The sequence below is a fragment of the Rhyacophila brunnea genome, unplaced genomic scaffold, assembly GCF_057557595.1.
Source record: "Rhyacophila brunnea isolate RB1 unplaced genomic scaffold, BYU_Rbru_1.0 scaffold_15, whole genome shotgun sequence".
In the NCBI taxonomy this organism is placed as follows: domain Eukaryota; kingdom Metazoa; phylum Arthropoda; class Insecta; order Trichoptera; family Rhyacophilidae; genus Rhyacophila; species Rhyacophila brunnea.
Window position 1 is genome coordinate 1,460,993 of NW_028232806.1, and position 19,827 is coordinate 1,480,819.

General features: G+C 36.9%; 1 protein-coding gene across 1 annotated transcript; it reads left to right on the top strand.

Annotated features, from left to right (window-relative positions):
• Positions 1-2,378: 2,378 nt before the first annotated feature.
• Positions 2,379-19,546, top strand: LOC147074759 (uncharacterized). The gene is made up of 6 exons (XM_085942596.1): positions 2,379-2,540; positions 12,089-12,273; positions 14,167-14,292; positions 16,142-16,226; positions 16,306-16,370; positions 17,698-19,546. Exons 2-6 carry the CDS (start codon positions 12,118-12,120, stop codon positions 18,424-18,426), a joined length of 1,161 nt encoding a protein of 386 aa, XP_085798722.1. The 5' UTR covers positions 2,379-2,540; positions 12,089-12,117; the 3' UTR covers positions 18,427-19,546.
• The last annotated feature ends 281 nt before the right edge of the window (positions 19,547-19,827 follow it).

The following is a 19,827-nucleotide window of genomic DNA, read 5'->3' on the forward strand; positions in this document are numbered from 1 at the left end:
CAGTGACGACATGCAGATCGTAAAACTGACAAATCAGCTAAATTTTCAACTGTCTGACGTGAATGAAAATCCATCCCGAAGGGAAAACTATGGCGCCGTCTATACACGCTTTACAATTATTATATTAAAATCCAACACCAAGTCACTATGACGAAAAGCTGTCTGCAAGACCTAGCGAGACAGACTGGCGAGAGCCAGCTGGCTCAGCTAGTTAATAATGAATACACTAAAATTTTATGAACTATTTAGGAATCCTAGGAATGTTATCATGATTTTAAATATGTATATCGCGTATAGCCGCAGCAAATTATAGCTGGGCGCCTGTGGTTATTATGGCTGAAGGACGGGTGTACATAGCTAAACTACTCAAAGTGCGGAGTGTGAGAGTATGTGGAATGCACACGGAAAAGCAGTTGAAGCGGCGAGAAGCCAACATTATTAGTAGGTGGGGTAAATACCAAAATGCCCCCCTCCATCCCTATATAATTTTTTTGTGTACGTGTTTGGCTGAATTAACACAATATATTGAAAATATTCTTCTTCTTCCATCGCCAACTCCTGCGCCTCCCGCCATGTCAGACCTGTAGCACGTAGGTCGCTTTTGTACCATCGCTGCAGGGTGAGGGAGGGCCGGCCACGGCGACGGAATCCTTGAGGCTGTGCCACAAGGGTACGAAGTGCCGCACTCTTTGGCGGCATCCGGAATACATGTCCCAGCCACGTAAATCGTCTCTTCGTGATAACTTCAATCACCGAAGGCTGTTGTGTCTGCTCACGAAACCGGGTGTTTGTAACGTGGTCGTACCAATGTACCCCTAAGATTCGGTGGAGACATCGATTCTCAAAGCTCAAAAGCCGAGACTCTTGAAGCTTAGTAAGATGCCATGTCTGTCTTGGTCCTCACAGAATACAGCCTTGACCTCCATGCGACTCCAAGTTGGTTGAACGCAGAGCCCGCCACACCCATGCGGATTCCAAGCTCACTAGAAATACCACCATCGTCGGCAACCGTGGCACCCAATTATTTGAATCTGGACACCAGCTCGACGGGCAGACCAGAAACCCGCAGGGGAGTGTCGGCGTCGATGCATGCAGCACTGCACATGGATTTGGTCTTAGCGGCATTCAGATGAAGACCCACACGCATCGAGTTCGCGGCTAGCCTGTTCACGGTTACCTCCAACCTTTCGATCGTCGAGTCAAACACGACTGCGTCGTCTGCATACTCCAAGTCGCACAGTCTTTCTTCGCATAAATCGGTTGTGTCATCATGATGTAGATTCACTCAATACCATTTATTTCATGTAGGAATTTAAGAACTTGATATTAAGTATATTATTTTATAGGTGAAAATAAGTATTCATTATCTGTTTGCTTGAGCTTCCAGTACCCAAATTAATGTAATAAGTACATATTAGCTAAAATCGATTAAGTTCTAGTAAGATCGATTAAGTAATCGATTAAGGTAGGGACCTACGTATATTATCTGAAATGTTGAAAAAAAAAATTTTGATGAAATATATTAGATTGATCCACGTTGTATCGGTTCGTGAAGCAGCAGGCTGTCTTTATATAAATACAAAGCTGTGGGTCACGGGTTTGAACTTGCTTTGATTTGGTCAAAAATGCATGTTGTTTTTTTCAATGTGTATGTGATCGAATGGCTTACAACTATGCCTCGTAAAAAGTATGTTGATACCGTCCAACCTCTTTGGATAATACTACCTTCAACTCTGTGTGGTTTTTTCAGGCCTCCTAAAATATTTACTAGCTCAAGGAAGGTATGCAGGGGTCGGTCATAAATTCGGCATTGATACAGTAATTAAAGTGAAAATTAAATTTTTACACTTAATTATTAGTGAAATACCCCTGGCACAAAGAAATAAAGACGTGTACCTACATTGGTCGACGAAGATTCTCTCTTGAAATCGAAATATAAAAAGTATCAGGAAGACAACTTTGGATACTTAGTTTATGAATTACAGCTTATCTCTTTCTAGTGTCATATTTTATTGAATAGTTCTATTCTGCCAGTCCATTTAAAAAGGCTTAACAACAGAAACGACATGCTATATTTGTCTCGTTTTAACTTACTTCCCGATTCTATGTTTGATAGATAACATCGATTGGCGGCAAAATGAAACGTCATTTTAAGATATTTCTTATTATAATAGTAAAAGCGTTCAGATAAATGTTGACTTTATTATTGTACAGTAAATCAACAAATTAAACGGTGTGCTTGAAAATATTGACTTTAGTTTTTTTATGTGTGTAGGATTTCAATTAAATTGAATTGTACAATGTTGTTGCCATCTGTAGATATTTAAATGACGAAATGAGTTTCTCCCACCACCTGCGAATTTGCTCATCAATCTATTGTCTATGATTTTTACAACATTTGACAGTTTCTCGTTCATGTTTTGTATTGGGTTGCACTTTTGAAAATCGGCGATCGCGGCCCAGTTTTCCCGTGAAACATGCAGAAGTGAAGTGAAAACTAATCTAGGATAGCCATTTCACCTATAAGAGCATTAATGCAGGTAAATAAAAATTCCCAACTTCAAAAATTGCATACGGAAAGTTGACATCCAGTTATTGTGGTGATAACCAACCAATTTGATTCTGTTAACCTTTTAACTGGGCGATTTTCCCCCACGTACATACATTGTGTAAATTTACATTATCATGCGTCGAAATAGAGGATTGCTGATTTCTGTTGTCAGTCAATTATCAATGTGTTTTGCGGCGAAATGTTATTGTTTTGTTTGATTTTAACAAGCCACCGTCACACAGTTAACCGAATAGTTGTTTTGACCGTCATACTTATTTTTAAGTGCGTCTTCTTACCTAACTGACGTTTATGCCGTGGCTTATCTTTTTTGCATAGTTATCGAAAAAATCGCAATTTTGAATATCTTTTGTTTTTGGATATTTTTATCTTGATACTGACTAATTACATTTTTTTTATCTTAATACGCATGTAGGTACATCATAACCCACCACCCAAAAAAATATCGCATATATTCACGAAAATTAAAATCAAATTAATATTTTTATGAAAATTATTTTTTCAATTGACAAATTAAATAAACATGTCATCGAATGATTTTGTTTTTACGATTTTTACCTAAATCGAATTCCATTTTCAAATCATTGATATGCCATAGAATAAATAGATGTGTAATCATTGTCCTAAATTTATTCCCATGTTGGGTAAAATCAAATCTCAAATTTTGTTTTGCTTTGGGAACTACCTACCTACCTAAATAAGCAGATAATTTAAATATTATTTAATGTTTTATTAAAAAAATTTGAATCTTTATAATTAATGTCTTATTACTTAGGTATAATAATTTATATTTTGTAGTCAAATCATGCACGTCATCAATGTTCCCTCTAATTTTTCTATCGTGTGTGCGGATCGTCAATGCATCTGAGCAGTGGCGTAACTAGAGTTGGTGTCACCCGTTGCGGTAAATTTACACCCCTCCCCCCCCATAAACACACAAATACAATTTTTCATTAAAACTTATATTTTTAGGTATTTATTAATTTCAGTGATTTTACATAACACTACTAACGATAATTTTTGAAGTACTTAAGTTAATAAAAAAAATAGGAAATAAAGAAAAAAGTATTCGTTGATAAGATATATTAAATAGGTACTAAACTTGCAGATTTTTTTTTTATATCTATATTAAATCTAAATATTTGTATGTGGGGTTGTTTTTGTTCAATATAAACACTTTTATGCAAAATAAACATTTATAAAAAATGTGTTTCTTTTCACCCTGAAAAATGGGGTGATGCAACAAATAATTTTTAAGCGTATTGTTCACTTGAATTGTTTGTTACATACACTGAACACACCTGTAGCTATTTATTACGAAAACTTATTATTAGTTTTGTATTATAAATATTTTAAGTAAAAAACACTGCTTTTTGGCAGGAAGACTTTTCTTCTTCTTTCGACCATGTCCGATCCTAATAGGATCATATGGGCCTCCACAGAGGGGAGGTTTGTATTAACAGATTTTTTTTTACGAGAAATGGATGTCAGCCACTTGCTCAACCTATTAGGTAATACACAAATTGAAAAACAATATGTGTACTTTGCCAGACCCAGGATTCGAACCCGGGACCCTCGACACTATAGACCGGCGCTTAAGCCACGAGTCCATCGTGGGTGGGGGGGTAGGGGTCGGGGGGGTTGAAGACTTTTACCGTTTAAAAAATATTGTAAGAATTGTGATGTTTTCACAATAAGGACTACTATGAGACTGTACTGACAATGTTTCTTGCAAGTTGAAACATGTCAAAGACTAAGAAATGTGGAGGACCCGGCACACATGTGGTCATTGATAAACACTAAAATACGAATCTTCTTTTCGTATACTGCACGCAATAGAACGGGACGGATATAGTGATCCCGCTCGACGCATAATTTCACTTGCGTGCTCGCGTTAGTCGCACTTGACGTTCGTCTTCCTAGAAATGAGTCGAACAATTGTGCATGTCATGGTTTCGTGCATTTGAGCAAAACTAAAATCTGGCAAAGGAAACTGTCTTTGATCTTTGACGATCCTCGTTAAGAACATCAATTGCATTCGAACAGCGCTCGTGTTAATATCGAATGCAGAAAAAATCAATTGCGATTAAAAATTCTCTTGTATTTTAAAATAACTAAATTGAAATGATAAACGACGAATTTTTTTCACTACATTTTGGAAATAAGTATAGTCTTTGTTTTATTTCCAAATTCAATATTTTTGTGGAGTTGTGTGTGCATAGGAAAGAGCCATATCTAACTCGCGAGCTGCAATTTGCTGACTCCAGAAATAGACCGTTCCTTGATTGTTTTTCTAAATAAAATATTGTTCCTTCAATATGATGGTTATCTTTTGTTTATTTGTAAACTGCATAACAGTAAATGCGTCTTCTGAGAAATTATATTAATATAGAACACAATAATAATATTATGTACCTTTCACTAAGATAAATTATTAAGCTGTTTAATAGTTAAACAGTATTTCCACTTCTTTTTGTCTATTGGCACAGCCCGGGGTGGATCTTGGACTCCATTCCTCTGTCTGGTCCTCCGCTCTCCATCACTCCTACTGCTCACAAATTTCTCTCGCATTCCGTTTTCCTTTAGTTTCATTAAACGCAGTGACGTCCCGTGGGGTAGGCAGATTGAGTGTCGCCTGGGCGCGGCAAATCGAGGAGAATCATTAGGTATATCTAGAAATAGCTTTCCGTTAAAAAAATCAGTTCACTGGTTGGAAACAAAATGTAATTAACATAAAAGGTTTAACAGAACTGTAATTATTTTGTCGGGTTCGCGATGTCTAGTTTACTTCCGTTGTCCTTGGACGTCACGTCCTTGATGACCAGCAATAACACGTGCAGATTTGCGAAGTATATTTGAATTATAGGTAGGTACATACTTACCTAATTTAAAATTTATCCAAAAATATTTTCGCCAGTCACTTGCGAGTTTTGGAAGTTGTCATGTGTATTTTTAAATGTATCTGAAACCGTGGACTCGCAATATTGTCTATTGAAGCAGAGATGGCATTTAAATAAAATTAGATTTAGTGGTAATTATATTTTGTTAGTAATGTATCCATACAACATATTTCTTAGATATTGGAGTCATGAAGGGATGATAAAAAATACTTTATTAAAAAATAGGGCAGCATTTTGTCTAGGGACGTCACTGACTAAACGTGGTTGGCCCATCACGTTCATTGTGTTTTGAATCACCTGACGATTGTTGGCTCATCAACAGGCTTTATAAAGTTCATGACTGTGCCAACATTGCCAGATGAGGCCAAAGATCTTTCGCAAGATTCTGCGGTCAAATACGTGGAGCTTCTGGAAATCATCAACAGTTAGGCTGGCTGTGCACTAGACAGCCAACATGATCTTCGTAATTGTATTAAAACGTATTCACGTGAACGCACTAGGCACCCAAATATTGTTGGCTTATCATGGCTGCCTAGTGCGCGGCCAGGCTTAATGTCTACATCTCTGAACCGTAGCATATAGTAGTGGCGAAGTGTGGAGATCCGATACAAATAGTGCACAATAAACTTTGTCATATTTATTTGTTTTTATTGAACTAAGAATACAAAGTATTGTAGATGGTTTTTAAAATTCGATTAAACCTGCCTAATCACACTATTTACCTACGATGACCGCGCGGCTTAATCCTCGGCCTATAACGTTGTGAGTCCCAGGTTCGAATCCTGGGTCTGACAAGTACACATATTGTTTTTCAATTTGTGTATGAGTCAGAGTATGGACCTAATATGTTGAGCAAGTGGCTGACAGGATTTGCCGTAAAAACAAGCCTCTACTCTGTGGAGGCCCATATGATCTTATTAGGATCGGACATGGTCGAATAATATAATAAATAATCACACTATAATAGATAAAAAATATTCTTCTATTTATGATTTAATGGCATAATTTTAGATATTTTACAAATAGATCAACGTATCGTCAAATTTTGATTTCAATAAGTCGATAGTTGCTGTCACCGTATGGTACATCGCACCATCCTGTTGAAACCACATCCCTTCCGAATCAATGTCATCTATATTTTCAAAGAAAAAAATCATTAATCATGGTCCAGTAACAATCTCCATTGACCGTAACGTGATCTCCGTCCTCATTTTTGAAGAAATAAGGCCACCAGCGTGTAAACCGCACCAAAATGTGCATTTTTGTGGATGTAATTTAGTCTGTAGGGTCTCTTCTGGATTGGTTTCACTCCATATGTGGCAATTTCGCTTCGTTAAGCGAAAAATTAGTCTCATCGATGAATGCAATTTTGCGGTAAAATGGTGTCTATAAGTTCCGCTAATCGATGACTGATTTTAAAAGTAAATTTATATAATTTGGCAGCGTTGTTCAAATGTGACTATATTCATGATGATTTGCCAGACTATACTTATGATAAATGTCGAAAAGTGAGCGCAGTGGTATCATTGCTCGATTTGACAGTTAATCTTTTTACCTAAGCAAAAAAAAGCACCGTTAGAATGCGATCGACCAAAATCCGTCCTGCAATCGACATTTTGGACATACCTACATGTTGTGTGAAATTACACATAATATGTACACTCAGAGTAATAATATAGAACACAGTGGAACCTCAATTTTATTATTATTAACATAACTATGAAACGTCTACCATCATGTTGCTTCTCAGTACGGCTACCAAATTTAAACACATCATAGTTAACCATATTTTCTACTAGATAAACTAAAAATAATTACGACTAGGTACATAACTTTATATTTAAGACGATACATCAGTGAAACGGCAAATAATTTTCAACTATAGGCGCGACGAAATTTTGGACTCACTGGCATTCGGAGAACGAACATCGAGGTGTGAATACGTCAATTTGTTTCGTGGTGGCGACAGGGATATTAATTTTTAAATCGTGTAAAGATGACTAAAAACGTTACCCATTTACTTGAAAAAGAACACATCTCAATGAATATATTATTATTGTTACTAATAGAACAATAAACAGAACATTAAATGGACGCATGTTGAATTCATATGACAAATTATATTTCGGTCGGCATGCGTCATTTGCATCCGCGACCCGCAATCCGCGCATCGTCTAGCCACGATCTTTTTAGACCATGCCTCAACTGAGGTATAGCCTTAACACAAAAACAATAAATTTTAGCAATTTGTTCGCAGTTTTTGAATGAATGAAGTTATTTAAACCAGTATTTACCGGTGACGTGTACAAAAAATATTTAATTCAGCCATAGAAATTCTATTTTACTCTAATGCATATTGCGGAGAATATAAGCGAATGCTTTCTCACTCGAATTTATGGTTAGTTTTTATTCAGGCCTTGTATGTACATCTTTTTTGTTAGATTTTACCCTTTGTATGACTTACCATTTTTTTTAAATAGACGCCTCAGTTATTTCGATTCAGATTCTTGTAGGCTGCTTAATGTCTCATACTTTAAGGACACCTGCTTACGTGAATACTCTAAAAATTCGAAACTGAAATTCCAGTATCTAGCTAATGTATTTCAATGGTGGCTCGCTGACGCTCGCAAGACTGGATTCTTCCAGTTTCAAAACGTTCGCAACCGAAACCAAAGAGACACAATATGCTAGACTCCCAGTTTCCAGTCACCCATAAAACAGTGGTACCAATATCAGTAGATTCGGTGAAGAATCATATTTTCTTACCAATATTGGTAGCACTGAACTGAACTGAACAAGAAATAACAAGCCAAGACATCAAAAGTTAAAGATGGGCGAACCGATTTTTAATTTAAAGTATGTGACAGATTTTGAGAAATACTTCTGGCTGCCAGAAGATTCCCGTAAACATATTACAGAAAAGCTTAGAATGAAGTAGAAAGACAATGGGTTTGACAGTTTGAAGTTATGAGATTATTAGGTTTCAGTAGCGCCGTGTGTTGAGCATCAGTCACTGGCCAGTGTATGAGTTCCATCACAAACCAGTTCGTCAGATTTTAGTTTCTGCGTGCGCGGATGGCCTAACTAAAGAGCTGACATGGACCGAGAGAAGAAGATGGAGAAGCTAAATAAATTAACGTTGAAAGCATTTTGCGATATAACAGATACGGATTTAGTGAAGTATTTAAGTCATTATGATTACATATTTCTCAGTAATATTTTATCAGTGTGGAGTTAACTCGAATATTCCCCTGCAAATATGTATGTATATACAATATTGTGATGTTATCAGCTAATTCATTCACATTTTTTTCTATCTATCTCCATTCCAATATCAGATAGTGATGTGAGTTTGGAAAGTGATCAATAGTTAATTAAATTATACATTATATATATTAAATATTCTGTTATCAAAATACTTCTGGTTTTACTATCGTTTTCATCATATTATTAAACTGCTTCCTGGAAAATTGAAGTGATGTACTGACACATATTATTTTATTTAATCAACAATAACAGTGATTCCCAACATTACTCATGTCACGGCACACTTTTCAAATTACATATCAGTTCTAAATTATCACGATGGCCGAGCGACAATACGTCGGCCTGTAATGTCATGGGTCCCGTGTTCGAATTCTGGAATAAATTCGCATGCTGTCTTTCGATGTGTGTTTGGACCCAGAATATGGACCTAATAGGTTGAGCAAGTGGCTAACATCCATTTCTCGTAAAAACCAAAATCTGTTCATATAATCTCCCTCCGCCCTATGAATATGGTTGAAATAACTTGTAAATATAACCAGATCAATGAGTTTGAACTATAACTAGAGGATGTCGTATGACTTTTTTGTATTTCTTCTTTCGACCATGTCCGATCCTAACAGGATCATATGGGCCTCCACAGAGTAGAGGTTTGTATTGACAGATTTTTTGTTTTTTACGAGAAATGGATGTCAGCCACTTGCTCAACCTATTAGGTCCATACCCTGACACACACAAATTGAAAAACAATATGTGTACTTGCCAGACCCAGGATTCGGACCTGGGACCCACGGCGTTATAGTCCACCGCTTAAGCCGCGCGGCGCGTGGCGATTCCACTACGTTTTTAGTGTGGGTGAATATCAAGCAATAGAAAAATTTATATTTTGTATGTTGGAAAAAAATGGTGACTTTTTTTGATCTTATTTTATAATATAGGTTATTTTATAATATATTTATTTTATAATATAGGTAACCAAAGATGTTAGGTCTACTCTAATTATATGTTATTTTTGTTATTGCATTTGAAATTATTTTGCAAGAGCATGAAGCATGGTTAAGTTGATAAAATCCACAAATAATAAGATCGCTCAGTTGCCATTCCGATTTTCAGAGTGAAAATATTGTTTTTATGTGTTTCTTTTTCCCCCGAGCACCACCAGATCATCCGCATAGTCTAATACTTTGTGGGATCCGTTTAGGACGGCTCTGTCTTCTGCTTTGAGAGCTTCTCTTACAGCCCTCTCTAGATGAAAACTTACATAATTTATGGAGGAAATGGAATGAAATCCTGCGGCACGTTTCCTAGTCACTCTTGGTACACTGTTTGAGAATCACTGTTCTATAAAATATTATAATCTGGTACAAAGTTAAATACGTTTATGTTCAATCTATTTTTTTATCTACTTATTCGTTTTTTTTTATTTCAAACTGCATACCTTTAGTTATTAGTCACAGAATTGAAAATATAGATAACTCAATTCGAATATTTTTAGAAACAATATCAGTTACTTCATATGAATGATACACAACTCGTGTGAATTATGTGTTTTTTTTAATGTTGATATGAGTTGACGGCTGTTTCAGGCTACAGATATATCCTCATAACGGTTTATTGCAGACTTAAACTAAAACAAAAGACTTCTCAAGTGATCGTGTCGAGTCTATAATGTAGTTATCAGTTTTATTGGTTTTTCTCGAATGTCTGACAATGGCGAATCGTGCCGGTTGGACGAAGGTAAACGATGACTATATTAAAAAAATAATAATTCTATACCATTACATACATAGCAACGGGTAACAAATTGGTTCGGGTAATCTGTCGATGTCGAAAGTCTAGAAATTGAAATTAAAAGAAGAATTGTGCTAGGTAACAAATGTCGCTTCGGTTTGATGAAGATACTACTGTTCGACAAGAAGATCTAGGCAATAACCGTAAGTCGCTATTGCGGTTAAAGTAGTAGGAGCTTGTTAGTTCACAGTTTTAACACGTGGTCACCTCGACGCTAACCAAAAGGCGCTTCAATCGAAGTGCGGTTAAAAATGGGAGGAGCTTGTTAGTTCACAGTTTTAACACGTAGCCAAGAAGATCTTGTTGGACAGTACATCTATGCATCTTGTGCAAAACTCTAATAAGATCAGTTGATGTCATGTGTGGCTCGGAGGCCTGTTGCTTGACTAAAAGCATGATGGGCTCATTTGAGGGGAGCATGTTGCGTGGTATCTTCGGACACATCAATGACACAGTTTGGGTGAAGATACAATTATGAGTTGTACACTTTGTAAGGGGGCCCGCACAGTGTACAGTCTATTAAATTAAGCCATTTACATGACTGGGTTGTGTACACAGGATGGACGAGTCATGCATGACATAGAAAATGACATTCGGGAAGCCGGAAGAAAATCGAAGACTTGAACGATATTCTTTCGCGATACTGTTTTGATCATTGTGCGGCTGATTTCATCATAACTGAATTGACAAAACTCAATACAGTACGCTCTCAGTAATCCGCCGCTCGATTAGCCGACGACTACTATAATCCGCTGTTATTTTTACTAGTTGAAAGCACAAAATCAAGCTCTATAATTCGCCGGTATTAGATTGTCAAATTCAGTAGTCCGCCACATACAAGTATACAACGCAGATGAGACGGGTTTATTTTGGAAACTTCTCCTTCATAAAACGTACGTTCATCGCGAAGAAAGTAATGTACCAGGGAGGAAAGTGCCCAAGGACCGCATCACAATAATTATTATGCCATGCTCCAATGCAACCAGGACACACAAAATGAAGCTTTGGTCATAGGGAAAGTCAGTAATCCTAAGCCATGCAAGAAAATCTGCCTCACTGAACAACTGCTTGTGTCAAGTGATTTATTGTTTAATATTTATTTAATAAACTTAGTTTATAAATATGTATAATTTAGTAAATAGGTACTTGATTTTGATTATAAATAAAACCGTAATTTGCTAGTACAAATTTCTCAAAAAAACTATTTTTACGAAATACCTGTTTTAATTTTTACCGTATTTTGTATGTATGCACTATAATCCGTTGCTTTCACTAATTGGACACTTGGGGTGGCGGATTACTGAGAGAGTACTGTAGTTAGTCAAAAAATTCATTGCTTATTTTGCTTGACAAAAAATAGTTTCAATGGCGTATGAGCCTGTCTTGTCTGGAAGTTCTAGACAGTATTTGGGTATCGCGAGTTGTCAGGACTTTTCATCAATTCTCGTAGGTACTTAATTAAATTATTTTCAGAGTCATGGTGAATGTTAAATAGTCATTTAGTAATGTACTGCAAAAGTTTGACTTACATAATCCATATTGAATAAATTATCGTCTCTTGCAGTGGCACAAGTGGTGGGTGAAGCGGTCAAGATGTCGACAAGGAACTCGGTGCGCACTCGCAAAAACAAGGAGCGGTCAAAGAACTTCACGGAGCTGGAGAAGAGAACCGTGCTGGAGCTGATCAGCCAGCACAGGGAGGTGCTCCGACAGGGACGCTCCAACAACGCCACTAACCGGAGCAAACAGGTACCGTCATGATCTCATTTTACCAAGCTCATGTACGAAGAATAAATTCCTCAAATTAAAATGTAACATAAATTGAGCGTAGTTATGCACAAAGCAGCCAAGCCACAATTTTGAAAAAAATGAGTTATTGTGATTTCCATAATCTCACACGTTTGTTTTACGTTCTGCACAAATCAGCCAAGCTGCTGTCATACAAAAATGTCATATAAATGCGTTTTAAAGATTTTGCAAATCTCAGAATATGACATTTTCGATTTGCGTAAAGCAACCAAGCTGCTATCATACAAAAATGTCATATAAATGCGTTCTAAAAATATGCCATATTCGTTCTGCAAAAAGCAGCCAAATGATAATATTATGTACTTACCTAATTTTTAAAATCGTGACTGTAAGGTGTGTTTTTCTACATTCAATTAATAAACATTATTTTCTCAATTACATTATATGTTTTCATTTTATTATATATAATATAATATACAGATTTTTCATATAAAAAATAGTGCCAGGCAGCTAAATATTGATGTATAATTTACAACTTTTTCGAATTATTTTCAGAATTTTGCAATTCCCATAATAATTTAGTAACTTAGAAGGCAATTTTTAAAGAAAATAATCAAAAATAAAGACTTTTCTTACAAAAATAAGAGATGGCTGCATTCTGCAGAATGAACATTCCAAAAAAAATCGTTTTACACAAAACACCCTGGACTGCTAAAACACCAAAATTTCATAGATTATATGCTTTTATCTCTTCAAAAGTTATACAAAATCATATATATATAAAATATCTATCATTCAAAAAGTATAAACAGTATACAGAGGCTTTGCTGATTTAAAAAAACACAATTTACATAAAAGTACTTCTATCTCTGTTTGGAGTTTGTGTGGCTCGGCTGCTTTGTGCATAACTACGCTCAATTAATGTGTAGTTGAAAAATAAAATATCTGAATCCGATGCCACCTCCGTTGATTGAGGGGGATACGTTTTGGACATGATCACGAAAAGTGAAATTTCACAATCAACAGGGAATTGGGAAAACAAAACAATTTAAAATATGAAAATACTTTATTAAAAAGAAAAAATAACATTCATTTTATTCCGCGTTGTAAAAACGAATCTACATACTTTAACCGGAAAAAATAACATTCATTTTATTCCGCGTTGTAAAAACGAATCTACATACCTTAACCGGGTGCCGGACGAAATCCCGAAGGCCGAAATTCCGAATGCTGAAATCCCGAATGGCTGAAATCCCGAAAGCCGAAATCCCAAATGGCCGGAATTCCGAATGCCGAAATCCCGAAAAATAAAAAAATATAAACAGTAAGTAATAATTCTCAACAACTACCAACTCGAAAAAAACTCGATATATTTTTTTTTGTTGCATTTTCTTTTATAAAAAGTAGTATTTTTTGCTTTTAAGTTGGTAGTTCTTGAGAATTATTACTGTTTGTATTTTTCGGGATTTCGGCCTTTGGGATTCCGGCCATTCGGGATTTCGGCCATTCGGGATTTCAGCATTCGGGATTTCGGCCTTCGGGGTTTCGACCCAAACCCACTTTAACCTGCTTTGCCCCTCTGCACTTATTATGAGAGACTTAAATTTATTGATCACTGTCAAATATTCTGTTCATATGGACATGATTCCAGTAATTATGACTATTCCTGTCACCGGGCACATGTCAAAATAAGTGCGGGACAAAAATAATATTATTAACAATCAATTGCGATATAATGAATTCCCACTCATGATGATCATTTGGGTTGGGTCATAAAATAATGAAAACAGCCCGGCTTCAAAATCTAGATCTAGGGCAACTGGCCTTCACATTTCTATCTTATTAATCTGTTCTGTGATTTTGTTGTTGATGTGGTTATATTTGATTTTGCAGATGGTTTGGTCGCAGATCTGCATAGAGGTGAACAAGAGATGCAAGGCCGAATGTCCCCGCACACCCGCCCAGATCAAAATGTGGTACGAGAACTTCAAAAAAAAATGCAAGACGCGTTACATAGAGGTATACACTGCTCACAAAGATCAATTTTACTTGCAACACTACAAATAACGTCGGCAAGCTCTCGAGTTTCCAAGAAACCAAATCATCAGAGGGATCGTATGTTTGCAACATGGCCCTTTTAATTTTTTTTTGTCATTGCGTAAGGAACCTGTGAAATCTCTTGGAAAATCTTTCAATACAAAAAGATCAGTGGATATCATGAGGTTGACTTGCCCGTTGGAATATTTTTTAGAAAGCCATTTGATACTTATAACAGCACATAAATTATGATCCAGTGCTGACACACTCCAGTTGTTTTGACCGAGCATTTTGAAATCTCTCGTGGCGCAGTCCAGCCATGTCAATTTCGGCCAGGTCCAGGTCTTCTCTTGGTACAGGGAGGTTACATACATAGCCTGCTTTGCCGGTATATCCTCCGGCATTCTATGCACGTGGCCGATCCAGCACAGTCTCTGCATTTTCATATACCACGTGATCTTTTTGCGTGCTCAGCTCCTCATTATACCTTTACTTCCAAATGCCACTGTCTTAAACAGCGCCAAAGATTCTTCTCAAAACCTCCTCTCAAAGATATATTTCTCTATCCTGTTTGCTGAGTGCCCAGCATTCTGATCCATATGTTAATAACGGGCGCATGAGAGTTTTATATAAGGTTGTTTTGGTTTTCCTTGAGAGTGCTTTGTTCTTTAGAAGCTTTTGGAGACTAAAATAGCACCTGTTGGCAAGGGTGATCCGGTGTTTTATTTTATCGCTCGTGTTATTAGTGTTTGTGACAAGGGACCCTAGATAAACAAATGAATCCACAATTTTTGAAAAGCATCACTGCCAACGATAAAGGTCTTATTATCATCTGTTGCACTGTGGAGAACTGGCATGTATTTTGTTTTAATTTCGTTTATCCGGAGGCCTATCTTTGCAGCAGCTGACTACGGAAGTAAATCCCCTTTGAAGGCTTCTAAGGACTTGCCAATGACATCAACATCGTCGGCATATGCCAATAGTTGTGGTGATTTATAGAGTATAATGCCATTGGCTTCTTATTTGCATCACGGTTAATCTTTTCACGTTAAATAGTAGGCAGGCAAGTGCATCCCCCTGTCTAAGACCGTTTGTTGTAAGTAGAGGTGATGCTAATGTATTTTGACCCGCACACTTGATTCAACCCTTTACATGCTTAATTTGACCATATTCACGACTTTGTGTCATATGTTTAGCTCCCTCATGGCGGCATATAATTTGTTTCTGTTTACAGTGTCCACAGAGTGTATATTATTTAGGATAATGCAAGAAGACTTGCGAGCGATAGCGACGGGTGCCGTGTGGTGTCCATATGCTCCATCTGAGGGCGGACATGGTTAATGTCAACATTTTTGTTTGTTGATTTTTTTATCCACTCCCGAAATTTCTTCAATTTGAATCGAGCATATATATTCTTATAAAAATTTACATTTTCAGAGATATGTCATACTCATTTGTGTTTCCTATCCGACACCATACTTCTTCATACCTTTCCGTCAATCCATAAATTAATTGTAATGTCATTTTATACTTTCTTTAATTATATAGAAAATTACGATATGGTAGGAATGAATGGACATGGTTAAATTGCATTTCACAAACATGCTGTTACAGAGAGCAGGTCTAGCTTAGTCAGACAAGACATCATAATTATACAGAATGTCACGTTTTGCCGTGTTAGCAGAACGCAGCTATTTTGGACATAGTTTGGTGTCTACGGAACTATGAATGTAGGAAATCAAATGGTGATGTCACTGGAGTCATAGATGTGTGATCGTATATGAGATACTGATAACGTCATTAATACAGTGTGAATTTTTAAACGTTGCAGCCAGGATCTGAGGAAAGCGGCGGTACCAATCTCTTGGATGGAATGCTGTGGACGGTGCATCCTGCACAAGACATCACCATTAAAGGTATAGCCTCATGACTTGTTAATATTATATATCATACAATTTTTTTCTTGGTATTTCAATAAACTGAACTTTTTTTTAGATGAACGAAGAGACTTACCGCCCTCTGTGATTTTAAACACATATGACGAGCACCTTCCTGTCAATGTAAGTACATAATCAATAAGTTACTATGTTCAATTCTTCGACGTTCGAAAAAATCTTCTACTATAGATACAATCGGGGGCAATTAAGAGACAATCGACAGGCTGCATGACAATGTTTTCTGTGATAGCACCTGCCCTGGTCCAGATTTCACCCTGATTAGCGATGCGTAGAAGATTTTGTGACGACAGCTTTAAATGCTTGGGAGAGCACATCAAAGAGATATTGATATCCAAATATAAATGACTGGAGCAACATTCAACTCAATGGGACTACAAACTGTTTGGGAACCAAATGTCGCATTTTCAATGATTGCATTCTGACTATGCTGCTTTAGGCCCTCCTCCCACGGAGCAACTGAAACTAAAATTCCAACCAGTGTCTAGCTAATGTATTTCAATGGCGGGGCTCGCTGACGGCGAGACTAGAATCTCTCGATTTCAAAACGGTCGCGAAGAGACGCGACATGCTAGTCCGCGGTCTCTCAAGTTTCCAGTCACCGTAAAACAGTGGTACCAATATTAGTAGATTCGGTGAAAAATCATATTTTCTTACCAAAATTGGTAGCACTGCATAACAAGCATCATGCTATAAAAACCATAACAACCCAAGACGTCAAAAGTAGAAGATAAGCAAAATTGAAATAACCTAATTGTATTCGAGTAAACGCAGCAGCGTGCATGTTGTCGGTTTTTGTACAAAACAGCTGATGGTCCAGCTTGACAGTTTGAGGTTATGTGATTATTATTTCAAGTGGGTTTCAGTAGTGCCATGTGCGAAGTATCACATTGGTCAGTTTACCACCATACGAACGCTCAGAGTAACCATATACTGAGCTTCGAGAACAGATGTTTGCGATGGATACTGGCTGTGCGGTGGTGGTATGACTTTAGGAGTAACGAGGAGATAAGAGAACGCACCAACTAGCCTCTCATCACGCTGAGAGTGCCACACCCGAGTCATGGCACATTATAAATGCTCAGAGCACCATACTGAGTTTTAAGACGACTGTTACGACTGATACTGAGTGTCTTTTAATCCTCATGAATCATCAAAATGTTCATAATATCAATGCCTCCAATGTATCTATCTGTATTTGAGAGCCATTGCTTTGTATGTCCAAGAAAAAAAATTTTCAGCCACTTGATGTTTATGGACAATTTTTTGTTATGAGTAAAAGATAAATTGGCACCATATTTTTTTATATAAATAATTTAGTTATTTCATTTTCTGTAAAATCGTACTTGCGACATACTGGTTCTTAGGTACTGATATTATAGTCTTATTGGTTTGTTAATCAACACATTGATATCTATTTTGCTTATTCCAGATGTCCAACGACCGGCTAGACGACGCGTCCACGATCTCCGACGGCAACGATTCCAAAGACGAGCTCCTCCACGCGACGCCCATCAGCCTGCTGCAGCCGCAGGTCTCCATCCACCATTCGCCGCTGTCCATGTCGCCCGCCTTCCGGACGCACTGCGACGCCAAACCCTCCACGTCCCGCTGCGAGTCGCCCCAGGACTCCAACGGGCCCTTGAACCTCAGCCACCTAGAGCCCAGCATATGCATCGTGACTCCCCCACCCCAGACTCAGACCAACGGGATGTTCAACACGGTCGTTAATTTCGCGGCCGGTTGTCACCACCACAACAGCAAAGGGAACAACTATAACCACAGTAGCAATTATAATATTAACAGTAAAGGGTGCAGCTCTTCTTTAGGGGGCGTTACGGCAATGCATAATTCCGGAGTAAGGATCGGTCACGATACTACGGTGGACAGAGGTAACGCCTCGGCACCATTACCTAATAGTAACAACAATAATGATTCCCATGGCAGTTATTTTTGTTCGAATGGCGCTTTGCCAACCGAGGAAGAGAAGTTATTCTACATGGCCAAAAGGCAGCACGCCATCTGGGAGCATGAGGCGAAGATGAAGATACTCCAGATGGAGCTGAAGCAGAAAGACGAGATCTTCTCGCTTCAGAAGCAACTTTTTTTAATAGAGCTCAAGCTGCGAATGGACCTCTTGGAAAAAAATAGCAGCAAGTGATTTCTTAATGATTTTTTTTTATTAATATTTTTGTTTTTTTTATATATTGTTTGTGGTTATCATCTATTTTATTTTAAAACTTGGCTGTTTTTAACGCGGCGGTGATCTTTTGTCAGCCGTACACGGAGACGTTGAAGAAATGACTTTCTTCTATAAAGTTCGAGACTTTTGGACGTACAGTAAAACCCCAATAATACAAAAAAGGATTATTTTTAATTTGCCGTAATTCGAAATATTTGCTAAAAATTATAAAATCGATTTATTAAAAAAAATTCAATTAAATTGTAACAAAAAAAACCTTTATCCTGTTGATTTTTGAATTAACGGAGTTCTGTGCAACTAATCCATCGATGTAATATATGGGTCAGAACCAGTTTAGATGAAAAAAATTAACGATTAGTGCGGGAAAAAGATGAATATGGGGAACCATCAACACGATTATTTTTTGATAATTTTGTATAAATTTTTCGACTGAACATAATGACAGATCGAGAATCCATTGTAATATCGTAAAATGAAATTCTTCCAATCAAATGCTTAGTAAATATTGAATGTAAAAATAAAAAAATAGTATATTTTTTATTAGGTAGATATTAAAAATGATTCTGCACAAACAGCTAATATTTATTACAATATAAAAATTACATTTTCGGTAACATTATGGAACTGGTAATTAAAATTACCATCAGCATTGTGGCAAAAGGGTTTATGAAGCGTTAATTTCAAGGAGAAATGGAAAAAATTAGAAGCAAAACTAGGAAAATTCTCAATGTAGATTTTGTCGATTTTTTTTTTGAAATGGTAGCTAAACTCTATGGGTCTTTAACCGGTTCTATGCCTTCAGCGTGTTATCTCTATGAGGCCGTGATCGACAGGCCGCACATACAAATTTCGCAAGTTATCTCGTCCGACTTTAAACTCAAATTACTAGCCAATGTCGATTGATTTGCATAACCTGAAAAATTAAACACACTGACATTGTTTGAATAATTATGAAATACTAAGCCACAAATTATCGGTATTACAGCGATAGTAGTAAGAGCTTCTCTCTACATTCAGCGTGTGTCATAAAAAATCTGCGGCCAGTCAGATACTGCCATAGTAATATCGTCAGGCATAGAAAAAAAAAATCTAAACTGTTGTGATACTCATATTTGAGTGTTCTGAGTTAAAAGTTTGCCAACTTTCCTAGTCTTATTCAATACATAATCAAATAGATATATTTGAATTTCAAGGAACTCTCCTATAAAATATGTTAAATTATGCATTCAATTTACGATTAGCATTCGAACTTATTTTTTCGTTTAGAGAAGATTTTCTTATTTTCTTCAACGTCTTTGGTTATGCAGCCATGTATGTGTACGCTGACATAAGTCGTGGCCGAATTGAAATAAAGAATGC

What these genes read in the sequence shown, in the direction of transcription:
- LOC147074759 (XM_085942596.1), top strand. Translation starts at nt 12,118, where the DNA reads ATGTCGACAAGGAACTCGGTGCGCACTCGCAAAAACAAGGAGCGGTCA. An exon ending in ACAAGACATCACCATTAAAG is followed by an intron (nt 16,227 to 16,305) that starts GTATAGCCTCAT and finishes ACTTTTTTTTAG; the next exon opens with ATGAACGAAGAGACTTACCG. An exon ending in ACGAGCACCTTCCTGTCAAT is followed by an intron (nt 16,371 to 17,697) that starts GTAAGTACATAA and finishes TGCTTATTCCAG; the next exon opens with ATGTCCAACGACCGGCTAGA.